General features: G+C 47.9%; 1 protein-coding gene across 1 annotated transcript in view; it reads right to left on the bottom strand.

Moving 5' to 3' along the window:
- Positions 1–14,470, bottom strand: part of LOC139378716 (transmembrane protein 65-like) — a 70,664-nt gene that overhangs the window by 6,702 nt on the left and 49,492 nt on the right. The window contains exon 6 of the mRNA XM_071121151.1: positions 13,252–13,294. Within this exon, the coding sequence (XP_070977252.1) occupies positions 13,252–13,294 (43 nt within the window). The remainder of the gene's footprint in view (positions 1–13,251; positions 13,295–14,470) is intronic.

Raw genomic sequence — 14,470 nt, 5'->3', positions numbered from 1 at the left:
TGCCCACGGGAGAACCACGTTATCGACAGCTCTCAACACGCAGAATCTGCCCACGGGAGAACCACGTTATCGACAGCTCTCAACACGCAGAATCTGCCCACGGGAGAACCACGTTATAGACAGCTCTCAACATGCAGAATCTGCCCACGGGAGAACCACGTTATAGACAGCTCTCAACACGCAGAATCTGCCCACGGGAGAACCACGTTATAGACAGCTGTCAACACGCAGAATCTGCCCACAGGAGAACCACGTTATCGACAGCTGTCAACACGCAGAATCTGCCCACGGGAGTACCACGTTATAGACAGCTGTCAACACGCAGAATCTGCCCACGGGAGAACCACGTTATAGACAGCTGTCAACACGCAGAATCTGCCCACGGGAGACCCACGTTATCGACAGCTCTCAACACGCAGAATCTGCCCACGGGAGAACCACGTTATCGACAGCTCTCAACACGCAGAATCTGCCCACGGGAGAACCACGTTATCGACAGCTCTCAACACGCAGAATCTGCCCACGGGAGAACCACGTTATAGACAGCTCTCAACACGCAGAATCTGCCCACGGGAGAACCACGTTATAGACAGCTCTCAACACGCAGAATCTGCCCACGGGAGAACCACGTTATCGACAGCTCTCAACACGCAGAATCTGCCCACGGGAGAACCACGTTATCGACAGCTCTCAACACGCAGAATCTGCCCACGGGAGAACCACGTTATAGACAGCTCTCAACACGCAGAATCTGCCCACGGGAGAACCACGTTATAGACAGCTCTCAACACGCAGAATCTGCCCACGGGAGAACCACGTTATAGACAGCTGTCAACACGCAGAATCTGCCCACGGGAGAACCACGTTATCGACAGCTCTCAACACGCAGAATCTGCCCACGGGAGAACCACGTTATAGACAGCTCTCAACACGCAGAATCTGCCCACGGGAGAACCACGTTATAGACAGCTGTCAACACGCAGAATCTGCCCACGGGAGAACCACGTTATCGACAGCTCTCAACACGCAGAATCTGCCCACGGGAGAACCACGTTATAGACAGCTCTCAACACGCAGAATCTGCCCACGGGAGAACCACGTTATAGACAGCTCTCAACACGCAGAATCTGCCCACGGGAGAACCACGTTATAGACAGCTCTCAACACGCAGAATCTGCCCACGGGAGAACCACGTTATCGACAGCTCTCAACACGCAGAATCTGCCCACGGGAGAACCACGTTATCGACAGCTCTCAACACTCAGAATCTGCCCACGGGAGAACCACGTTATAGACAGCTCTCAACACGCAGAATCTGCCCACGGGAGAACCACGTTATAGACAGCTCTCAACACGCAGAATCTGCCCACGGGAGAACCACGTTATCGACAGCTCTCAACACGCAGAATCTGCCCACGGGAGAACCACGTTATCGACAGCTCTCAACACACAGAATCTGCCCACGGGAGAACCACGTTATAGACAGCTCTCAACACGCAGAATCTGCCCACGGGAGAACCACGTTATAGACAGCTCTCAACACGCAGAATCTGCCCACGGGAGAACCACGTTATAGACAGCTGTCAACACGCAGAATCTGCCCACGGGAGAACCACGTTATCGACAGCTGTCAACACGCAGAATCTGCCCACGGGAGAACCACGTTATAGACAGCTGTCAACACGCAGAATCTGCCCACGGGAGAACCACGTTATAGACAGCTGTCAACACGCAGAATCTGCCCACGGGAGAACCACGTTATAGACAGCTCTCAACACGCAGAATCTGCCCACGGGAGAACCACGTTATCGACAGCTCTCAACACGCAGAATCTGCCCACGGGAGAACCACGTTATCGACAGCTCTCAACACGCAGAATCTGCCCAAGGGAGAACCACGTTATAGACAGCTCTCAACACGCAGAATCTGCCCACGGGAGAACCACGTTATAGACAGCTCTCAACACGCAGAATCTGCCCACGGGAGAACCACGTTATCGACAGCTCTCAACACGCAGAATCTGCCCACGGGAGAACCACGTTATCGACAGCTCTCAACACGCAGAATCTGCCCACGGGAGAACCACGTTATAGACAGCTCTCAACACGCAGAATCTGCCCACGGGAGAACCACGTTATAGACAGCTCTCAACACGCAGAATCTGCCCACGGGACAACCACGTTATAGACAGCTGTCAACACGCAGAATCTGCCCACGGGAGAACCACGTTATCGACAGCTGTCAACACGCAGAATCTGCCCACGGGAGAACCACGTTATAGACAGCTGTCAACACGCAGAATCTGCCCACGGGAGAACCACGTTATAGACAGCTCTCAACACGCAGAATCTGCCCACGGGAGAACCACGTTATCGACAGCTCTCAACACGCAGAATCTGCCCACGGGAGAACCACGTTATCGACAGCTCTCAACACGCAGAATCTGCCCACGGGAGAACCACGTTATAGACAGCTCTCAACACGCAGAATCTGCCCACGGGAGAACCACGTTATAGACAGCTCTCAACACGCAGAATCTGCCCACGGGACAACCACGTTATAGACAGCTGTCAACACGCAGAATCTGCCCACGGGAGAACCACGTTATCGACAGCTGTCAACACGCAGAATCTGCCCACGGGAGAACCACGTTATAGACAGCTGTCAACACGCAGAATCTGCCCACGGGAGAACCACGTTATAGACAGCTGTCAACACGCAGAATCTGCCCACGGGAGAACCACGTTATCGACAGCTCTCAACACGCAGAATCTGCCCACGGGAGAACCACGTTATCGACAGCTCTCAACACGCAGAATCTGCCCACGGGAGAACCACGTTATCGACAGCTCTCAACACGCAGAATCTGCCCACGGGAGAACCACGTTATAGACAGCTCTCAACACGCAGAATCTGCCCACGGGAGAACCACGTTATAGACAGCTCTCAACACGCAGAATCTGCCCACGGGAGAACCACGTTATAGACAGCTGTCAACACGCAGAATCTGCCCACGGGAGAACCACGTTATCGACAGCTGTCAACACGCAGAATCTGCCCACGGGAGAACCACGTTATAGACAGCTGTCAACACGCAGAATCTGCCCACGGGAGAACCACGTTATAGACAGCTGTCAACACGCAGAATCTGCCCACGGGAGAACCACGTTATAGACAGCTCTCAACACGCAGAATCTGCCCACGGGAGAACCACGTTATCGACAGCTCTCAACACGCAGAATCTGCCCACGGGAGAACCACGTTATCGACAGCTCTCAACACGCAGAATCTGCCCACGGGAGAACCACGTTATAGACAGCTCTCAACACGCAGAATCTGCCCACGGGAGAACCACGTTATAGACAGCTCTCAACACGCAGAATCTGCCCACGGGAGAACCACGTTATCGACAGCTCTCAACACGCAGAATCTGCCCACGGGAGAACCACGTTATCGACAGCTCTCAACACGCAGAATCTGCCCACGGGAGAACCACGTTATAGACAGCTCTCAACACGCAGAATCTGCCCACGGGAGAACCACGTTATAGACAGCTCTCAACACGCAGAATCTGCCCACGGGACAACCACGTTATAGACAGCTGTCAACACGCAGAATCTGCCCACGGGAGAACCACGTTATCGACAGCTGTCAACACGCAGAATCTGCCCACGGGAGAACCACGTTATAGACAGCTGTCAACACGCAGAATCTGCCCACGGGAGAACCACGTTATCGACAGCTCTCAACACGCAGAATCTGCCCACGGGAGAACCACGTTATCGACAGCTCTCAACACGCAGAATCTGCCCACGGGAGAACCACGTTATCGACAGCTCTCAACACGCAGAATCTGCCCACGGGAGAACCACGTTATAGACAGCTCTCAACACGCAGAATCTGCCCACGGGAGAACCACGTTATCGACAGCTCTCAACACGCATAATCTGCCCACGGGAGAACCACGTTATAGACAGCTGTCAACACGCAGAATCTGCCAACGGGAGAACCACATTATAGACAGCTCTCAACACGCAGAATCTGCCCACGGGAGAACCACGTTATAGACAGCTCTCAACACGCAGAATCTGCCCACGGGAGAACCACGTTATCGACAGCTCTCAACACGCAGAATCTGCCCACGGGAGAACCACGTTATAGACAGCTCTCAACACGCAGAATCTGCCCACGGGAGAACCACGTTATAGACAGCTCTCAACACGCAGAATCTGCCCACGGGAGAACCACGTTATAGACAGCTCTCAACACGCAGAATCTGCCCACGGGAGAACCACGTTATAGACAGCTCTCAACACGCAGAATCTGCCCACGGGAGAACCACGTTATAGACAGCTCTCAACACGCAGAATCTGCCCACGGGAGAACCACGTTATAGACAGCTCTCAACACGCAGAATCTGCCCACGGGAGAACCACGTTATAGACAGCTCTCAACACGCAGAATCTGCCCACGGGAGAACCACGTTATAGACAGCTCTCAACACGCAGAATCTGCCCACGGGAGAGCCACGTTATAGACAGCTCTCAACACGCAGAATCTGCCCACGGGAGAACCACGTTATAGACAGCTCTCAACACGCAGAATCTGCCCACGGGAGAACCACGTTATAGACAGCTCTCAACACGCAGAATCTGCCCACGGGAGAACCACGTTATAGACAGCTCTCAACACGCAGAATCTGCCCACGGGAGAACCACGTTATAGACAGCTCTCAACACGCAGAATCTGCCCACGGGAGAACCACGTTATAGACAGCTCTCAACACGCAGAATCTGCCCACGGGAGAACCACGTTATAGACAGCTCTCAACACGCAGAATCTGCCCACGGGAGAACCACGTTATCGACAGCTCTCAACACGCAGAATCTGCCCACGGGAGAACCACGTTATAGACAGCTCTCAACACGCAGAATCTGCCCACGGGAGAACCACGTTATCGACAGCTCTCAACACGCAGAATCTGCCCACGGGAGAACCACGTTATAGACAGCTCTCAACACGCAGAATCTGCCCACGGGAGAACCACGTTATAGACAGCTCTCAACACGCAGAATCTGCCCACGGGAGAACCACGTTATCGACAGCTCTCAACACGCAGAATCTGCCCACGGGAGAACCACGTTATAGACAGCTCTCAACACGCAGAATCTGCCCACGGGAGAACCACGTTATCGACAGCTCTCAACACGCAGAATCTGCCCACGGGAGAACCACGTTATAGACAGCTCTCAACACGCAGAATCTGCCCACGGGAGAACCACGTTATAGACAGCTCTCAACACGCAGAATCTGCCCACGGGAGAACCACGTTATAGACAGCTCTCAACACGCAGAATCTGCCCACGGGAGAACCACGTTATAGACAGCTCTCAACACGCAGAATCTGCCCACGGGAGAACCACGTTATAGACAGCTCTCAACACGCAGAATCTGCCCACGGGAGAACCACGTTATAGACAGCTCTCAACACGCAGAATCTGCCCACGGGAGAACCACGTTATAGACAGCTCTCAACACGCAGAATCTGCCCACGGGAGAACCACGTTATAGACAGCTCTCAACACGCAGAATCTGCCCACGGGAGAACCATGTTATCGACAGCTCTCAACACGCAGAATCTGCCCACGGGAGAACCACGTTATCGACAGCTCTCAACACGCAGAATCTGCCCACGGGAGAACCACGTTATCGACAGCTCTCAACACGCAGAATCTGCCCACGGGAGAACCACGTTATAGACAGCTCTCAACACGCAGAATCTGCCCACGGGAGAACCACGTTATAGACAGCTCTCAACACGCAGAATCTGCCCACGGGAGAACCACGTTATCGACAGCTCTCAAACTATGGTCCATATTGGGTCCAATTGTTGTGCTCTTTACTTATTTATTATTCATCTACTTATTCTGTATGGATGAACTTTTCTACTTGACATTATTCTGTATGGATGAACTTTTCTACTTGACATTATTCTGTATGGATGAACTTTTCTACTTGACATTATTCTGTATGGATGAACTTTTCTACTTGACATTATTCTGTATGGATGAACTTTTCTACTTGACATTATTCTGTATGGATGAACTTTTCTACTTGACATTTTTCTGTATGGATGAACTTTTCTACTTGACATTATTCTGTATGGATTAACTTTTCTACTTGACATTATTCTGTATGGATGAACTTTTCTACTTGACATTATTCTGTATGGATGAACTTTTCTACTTGACATTATTCTGTATGGATGAACTTTTCTACTTGACATTATTCTGTATGGATGAACTTTTCTACTTGACATTATTCTGTATGGATGAACTTTTCTACTTGACATTATTCTGTATGGATGAACTTTTCTACTTGACATTATTCTGTATGGATGAACTTTTCTACTTGACATTATTCTGTATGGATGAACTTTTCTACTTGACATTATTCTGTATGGATGAACTTTTCTACTTGACATTATTCTGTACGGTTGAGGAACAGAGGCAGGTAAAGTATTACACTGTCTCTATTACACCTGCTGTAAACTTGACATTATTCTGTACGGTTGAGGAACAGAGACAGGTAAAGCATTACACTGTCTCTATTACACCAGCTGTAAACTTGACATTATTCTGTACGGTTGAGGAACAGAGGCAGGTAAAGCACTACACTGTCTCTATTACACCAGGTAAAAACCTGGGCGTGTGACGAATAAACTTGATTTGATTCAAAAAAGTTTCTCAGAATAAGAGTTCTGGTTCAGGTTCAGCTGCGCCCTTCTTTATGAGCTAAAAAACACTGATCCTAGATCAGCACTCTGAGATTTATGAATACAAGTCCTGAGCTTTAAGGGATCACCAGATGAAAGATCCCATTCATTGCTGGAGTGATATACTATGGTAATACGAAATTACCATAATACGAAATATGGAAATATTAAATTCAACCAGTAAATATGCACGGCAGAAAACCTTCTGTCACAGACGTCTGTGCATGGAATCATAAAAAAATGGGGGAAAAATGTTTTAAATCATCATTAATCAAAATACATGCTGTTATTCAACACCAGCCCTTCTCGGTCCTGGTCCTCCGATGGTGGAATGAGCTTCCCCCTGAAGCTATGACAACAGAGTCCCTGTCTATCTTCCCCCTGAAGATATGACAACAGAGTCCCTGTCTATCTTCCCCCTGAAGCTATGACAACAGAGTCCCTGTCCATCTTCCCCCCCTGAAGCTATGACAACAGAGTCCCTGTTCATCTTCCCCCCCTGAAGCTATGACAACAGAGTCCCTGTTCATCTTCCCCCCCTTAAGCTATGACAACATAGTCCCTGTTCATCTTCCCCCCTGAAGCTATGACAACAGAGTCCCTGTTCATCTTCCCCCCTGAAGCTATGAAAACAGAGTCCCTCTTCATCTTCCCCCCCTGAAGCTATGACAACAGGGTGCCTGTCCATCTTCCCCCCTGAAGCTATGACAACAGAGTCCCTGTTCATCTCCCCCCTGAAGATATGACAACAGAGTCCCTGTTCATCTTCCCCCCTGAAGCTATGACAACAGAGTCCCTGTCCATCTTCCCCCTGAAGCTATGACAACAGGGTCCCTGTCCATCTTCCCCCCCTGAAGCTATGACAAAAGAGTCCCTGTCCATCTTCCCCCTGAAGCTATGAAAACAGAGTCCCTGTTCATCTTCCCCCCCTGAAGCTATGACAACAGGGTCCCTGTCCATCTTCCCCCTGAAGCTATGACAACAGGGTCCCTGTCCATCTTCCCCCTGAAGCTATGACAACAGAGTCCCTGTTCATCTCCCCCCTGAAGATATGACAACAGAGTCCCTGTCCATCTCCCCCTGAAGCTATGACAACAGCTGTGTTGTGTTATGTAGTTGCTGTGTTATGTAGTTGCTGTGTTATGTGGTTGCTGTGTTATGTGGTTGCTGTGTTGTGTAGTTGCTGTGTTATGTAGTTGCTGTGTTATGTGGTTGCTGTGTTATGTGGTTGCTGTGTTATGTGGTTGCTGTGTTATGTGGTTGCTGTGTTATGTAACAAACTGAACACCTTCTTTGCCCGCTTTGAGGATAATACAGTGCCACCGACGCGGCCCGCTACCAAGGACTGCACCCCCCCCACCTCCTTCTCCATGGCCGACGTGAGTAAGACATTCAAACGTGTTAACCCTCGCAAGGCTGCCGGCCCAGACGGCATCCCTAGCCATGTCCTCAGAGCATGCGCAGACCAGCTGGCTGGTGTGTTTACGGACATATTCAATTTCTCCCTATCCCAGTCTGCTGTCCCCACATGCTTCAAGAGGACCACCATTGTTCCTGAACCCAAGAAAGAAAAGATAACTGAACTAAATGACTATCACCCCGTAGCACTCACTTCTGTCATTATGAAGTGTTTTGAGAGACTAGTCAAGGATCATCTCACTTCCACCTTACCTATCACCCTATTTCCACTGCAATTTGAATGCCACCCCAATAGGTCCTCAGACGATTCAATCGCCATCACACTGCCCTATCCCATCTGGACAAGAGGAACACCTATGTTAGACAACATAGAACCCTCAAGTTCAGCATTAAGCTTGAGGCCCTGGGTCTCAACCTCGCCCTGTGCAATCCTGGACTTCCTGACGGGTTATGGACTTCCTGACGGGCCACCCCCAGGTGGTGAAGGTAGGAAACAACATCTCCACTGATCCCACAAGGGTGCATGCTCAGCCCCCTCTTGTACTCCCTGTTCACCCATGACTGCGTGGCCATGCACACCTCCAACTCGATCATCAAGTTTGCAGACAACACAACAGTAGTGGGCTTGATCACCAACAACGACAAGACAGCCTATAGGGAAGTGGTGAGGGCACTCGGAGTATGTGTCAGGAAAACAACCTCTCACTCAACGTCAGCAAAACAAAGGAGATGATCGTGGACTTCAGGAAACAGCAGAGGGAGCACCAACAAAGGGTATATAACAAAGTATTGAGATAAACTTTTGTTATTGACCAAATACTTATTTTCCACCATAATTTGCAAATAAATTCATTAAAAATCCTACAATGTGATTTTCTGGATTTTTTTTCTCATTTTGTCTGTCAAAGTTGAAGTGTACCTATGATGGAAATTACAGGCCTCTCTTAACCTCTCTCCAGTTTCATCCTGACAGGTTAGAGGACATCATTAACCTCTCTCCAGTTTCATCCTGACAGGTTAGAGGACATCATTAACCTCTCTCCAGTTTCATCCTGACAGGTTAGAGGACATCATTAACTTCTTGAGAATACTTGACACGCAGACGTCCCAAGTATGCCCCTGGAAATGCAAATGCGCTACGCTAAATGCTAAATGTACTCGTTACAACTCAATCTTTGATCAAAATTCACAAGCAGGGTATTGAATTAAAGCTACACTCGTTGTGAACCTAGCCAGCAAGTCAGATTTTTAAAATGCTTTTCGGCGAAAGCATCAGAAGCTATTATCTGATAGCATGCACCCCCCAAAATGCCAGCTCGACACGTAAACAACAGATTTTGCGATAGCCGGCGCTACCCAAAACGCAGAAATAAAATATAAAACATTCATTACCTTAGACGAGCTTCTTTCTTGGCACTCCTATATGCCCCATAAACATCACTATTGGGTCTTTTTTTCGTTTAAATCGGTCCATATATACCCAAAATAGCTTTGTATGGAGGTTGTGTCATTCAGAAAAAATCATCGTTTTTAAACGCTGCGTAATTTTTTAAAATTAAAAAAGTCGACGATAAACTTTCACAAAACACTTCGAAATCCTTTTGTAATCCAACTTTAGGTATTAGTAAACGTTTATAATCTATCAAAATGATTACAGGGCGATGTCTCTTCAATAGGTCCTCACTTCAAAAACAATGCCATCTGATCTCTCCTTAAACTGCATCCGGGTGAAGACTGGGAAACTGGAGGTCAGACAGATGTATTTTCCAACAATTAATTCAATTGAAAATTAGTACAATGGCGCCATCGTGCGGAATTTGTATGAGGTGCAGGCAGATTCCCATTAAATTCTGTTCTCTTTTAACAACTGGTGGAAGTGACTTATGGAAATTATTTTTTGCTTTCAGAGAGCAGTTTTTCTTGCGTTTTTCAATGAAACACACGATCTGTTATAGTCACAGCCGTGATTTAACCAGTTTTATAAACTTCAGAGTGTTTTCTATCCACACATACTAATCATATGCATATACTATATTCCTGGCATGAGTAGCAGGACGCTGAATAGTTGAGCGATTTTTAACAGAATTTTCAAAAAAGGTGGGTGTAGAAGTAACTTAACCTCTCTCCAGTTTCATTCTGACAGGTTAGAGGACATCATTAACCTCTCTCCAGTTTCAGCCTGACAGGTTAGAGGACATCATTAACCTCTCTCCAGTTTCATCCTGACAGGTTAGAGGACATCATTAACCTCTCTCCAGTTTCATCCTGACAGGTTAGAGGACATCATTAACCTCTCTCCAGTTTCAGCCTGACAGGTTAGAGGACATCATTAACCTCTCTCCAGTTTCATCCTGACAGGTTAGAGGACATCATTAACCTCTCTCCAGTTTCATTCTGACAGGTTAGAGGACATCGTTAACCTCTCTCCAGTTTCATCCTGACAGGTTAGAGGACATCATTAACCTCTCTCCAGTTTCATTCTGACAGGTTAGAGGACATCATTAACCTCTCTCCAGTTTCATCCTGACAGGTTAGAGGACATCATTAACCTCTCTCCAGTTTCAGCCTGACAGGTTAGAGGACATCATTAACCTCTCTCCAGTTTCATCCTGACAGGTTAGAGGACATCATTAACCTCTCTCCAGTTTCATCCTGACAGGTTAGAGGACATCATTAATCTCTCTCCAGTTTCATTCTGACAGGTTAGAGGACATCATTAACCTCTCTCCAGTTTCATCCTGACAGGTTAGAGGACATCATTAACCTCTCTCCAGTTTCATTCTGACAGGTTAGAGGACATCATTAACCTCTCTCCAGTTTCATCCTGACAGGTTAGAGGACATCATTAACCTCTCTCCAGTTTCATCCTGACAGGTTAGAGGACATCATTAACCTCTCTCCAGTTTCAGCCTGACAGGTTAGAGGACATCATTAACCTCTCTCCAGTTTCATCCTGACAGGTTAGAGGACATCATTAACCTCTCTCCAGTTTCATCCTGACAGGTTAGAGGACATCATTAACCTCTCTCCAGTTTCAGCCTGACAGGTTAGAGGACATCATTAACCTCTCTCCAGTTTCATCCTGACAGGTTAGAGGACATCATTAACCTCTCTCCAGTTTCATTCTGACAGGTTAGAGGACATCATTAACCTCTCTCCAGTTTCATCCTGACAGGTTAGAGGACATCATTAACCTCTCTCCAGTTTCATTCTGACAGGTTAGAGGACATCATTAACCTCTCTCCAGTTTCATCCTGACAGGTTAGAGGACATCATTAACCTCTCTCCAGTTTCAGCCTGACAGGTTAGAGGACATCATTAACCTCTCTCCAGTTTCATCCTGACAGGTTAGAGGACATCATTAACCTCTCTCTCCAGTTTCATCCTGACAGGTTAGAGGACATCATTAACCTCTCTCCAGTTTCATCCTGACAGGTTAGATGACATCATTAACCTCTCTCCAGTTTCAGCCTGACAGGTTAGAGGACATCATTAACCTCTCTCCAGTTTCACCCTGACAGGTTAGAGGACATCATTAACCTCTCTCCAGTTTCACCCTGACAGGTTAGAGGACATCATTAACCTCTCTCCAGTTTCACCCTGACAGGTTAGAGGACATCATTAACCTCTCTCCAGTTTCATCCTGACAAGTTTTCTGTTTAGCTATAAACACATTGTGCACATTCCAGGTAGTCTTTTTTGCAGTTGTTCTCCGCAAATAATCAGTTCTCACAATGCTTGGAGAAGTCTGGAAAGTTCTCAAAAACCACATTAGGACTGTAGCAATCTTCCTATAGCGGCTACAATAGGATGCTAACAAGGACTGTAGCAATCTTCCTATAGTGGCTACAATAGGATGCTAACAAGGACTGTAGCAATCTTCCTATAGCGGCTACAATAGGATGCTAACCGGGACTGTAGCAATCTTCCTATGGCGACTACAATAGGATGCTAACAGGGACTGTAGCAATCTTCCTATAGTGGCTACAATAGGATGCTAACAAGGAGTGTAGCAATCTTCCTATAGCGGCTACAATAGGATGCTAACCGGGACTGTAGCAATCTTCCTATGGCGACTACAATAGGATGCTAACAGGGACTGTAGCAATCTTCCTATAACGGCTACAATAGGATGCTAACAGGGACTGTAGCAATCTTCCTATGGCGACTACAATAGGATGCTAACAGGGACTGTACAGTGTGACTGCAATAGAACTCCACCAGGGACTGTACACAGTGTGACTACAATAGGATGCTAACAGGGACTGTAGCAATCTTCCTATGGCGACTACAATAGGACTCCACCAGGGACTGTACACAGTGTGACTGCAATAGGACTCCACCAGGGACTGTACACAGTGTGACTACAATAGGACGCCACCAGGGACTGTACACAGTGTGACTACAATAGGACGCCACCAGGGACTGTACACAGTGTGACTACAATAGGACTCCACCAGGGACTGTATACAGTGTGACTACAATAGGACGCCACCAGGGACTGTATACAGTGTGACTACAATAAGACTCCAACAAGGACTGTACACAGTGTGACTGCAATAGAACTCCACCAGGGACTGTACACAGTGTGACTGCAATAGAACTCCACCAGGGACTGTATACAGTGTGACTACAATAGGACTCCACCAGGGCCTGTACACAGTGTGACTACAATAGGACTCCACCAGGGACTGTACACAGTGTGACTGCAATAGAACTCCACCAGGGACTGTATACAGTGTGACTACAATAGGACTCCACCAGGGCCTGTACACAGTGTGACTACAATAGGACTCCACCAGGGACTGTACACAGTGTGACTGCAATAGGACTCCACCAGGGACTGTACACAGTGTGACTACAATAGGACTCCACCAGGGACTGTACACAGTGTGACTCCACCAGGGACTGTACACGGTGTGACTACAATAGGACTCCACCAGGGACTGTACACAGTGTGACTCCACCAGGGACTGTACACAGTGTGACTACAATAGGACTCCACCAGGGACTGTATCAGCCCTAACAGACGATTGGTTTGATCTGCCTTTTCTTACCCGAGTCCAGCCAGGTCCGACACAAGGTTCCCCAGGGCAGCAGCTGCAGAGAGAGAAGAGAGGGAGGTCATGGTTCTGCCCGGGTGACGGACTGGTTGATGACGTCAAGAGGTTAAAGGTCGTTGTATGCTCCAATGAGATCCATTAAAACGGAGTAGAGTTGGGTGTTTAATTGTTGTATATGGAGTTATTTCTACCTATGCTCCTGGAACAACACAAGGTGTGTGAACCAACAAACCCTCTTTTCACTGACTGATTGTTAGAGAACTGGGCGCTTCGTAAGAGGGAGGCTGTGCTGGAACAGAGAGGAGTGGAGCAGGCTGTCTCTGACTCATCATTAGACAGTAGCTGTGTCTCTGACTCCTCATTAGACAGCAGGCTGTGTCTCTGACTCATCATTAGACAGCAGGCTGTGTCTCTGACTCATCATTAGACAGCAGGCTGTGTCTCTGACTCATCATTAGACAGCAGGCTGTGTCTCTGACTCATCATTAGACAGCAGGCTGTGTCTCTGACTCATCATTAGACAGCAGGCTGTGTCTCTGACTCATCATTAGACAGCAGGCTGTGTCTCTGACTCATCATTAGACAGCAGGCTGTGTCTCTGACTCGTCATTAGACAGCAGGCTGTGTCTCTGACTCATCATTAGACAGCAGGCTGTGTCTCTGACTCATCATTAGACAGCAGGCTGTGTCTCTGACTCGTCATTAGACAGAATGAACCTGAACTAATAGAGAGAAAATCATGGTAAATGAGATGCGACAGAGCCAAATGTGAATTACCGTACAGCTGGTTTGTTAATGGATTTCATCTGCTCTTCCTGCTCGTTCGATGCTGAAAACAGTTTATTTACACTTGCGTCTGTCCAGAGACTGAGACAGACAGAATCACGACCCACAGGACTGATGTGTTTTAACTGTGACTGACGTGCCTGGAACAATCATTGATCTGAATGTCATGGCAACGCAGGGTCGTTCTGGAGTCATGTAGGCTGCGAGGGACAAGGGGTCTGTTTAATGTCAACAGATACCCATGTTAACACAATCTATGTATTTCAATATCAAACACACAAAAGAATCACTGAACGTCACATTAGAACGGCCCATAACAAAATTGCTGTGTTGAAGATTAAGAACCAACAAAGGATCTAGAACCTTAAAAGGTTTCTTCGGAACCCGTTTTGGTTCCAGGCAGAACCCTTTTGGTTCCAGGTAGAAT

The sequence above is a fragment of the Oncorhynchus clarkii genome, chromosome 2, assembly GCF_045791955.1.
Source record: "Oncorhynchus clarkii lewisi isolate Uvic-CL-2024 chromosome 2, UVic_Ocla_1.0, whole genome shotgun sequence".
In the NCBI taxonomy this organism is placed as follows: Eukaryota; Metazoa; Chordata; class Actinopteri; order Salmoniformes; family Salmonidae; genus Oncorhynchus; species Oncorhynchus clarkii.
The sequence above is the reverse complement of the archived record's forward strand: the minus strand, read 5'-3'. Positions and strand labels throughout refer to the sequence as shown.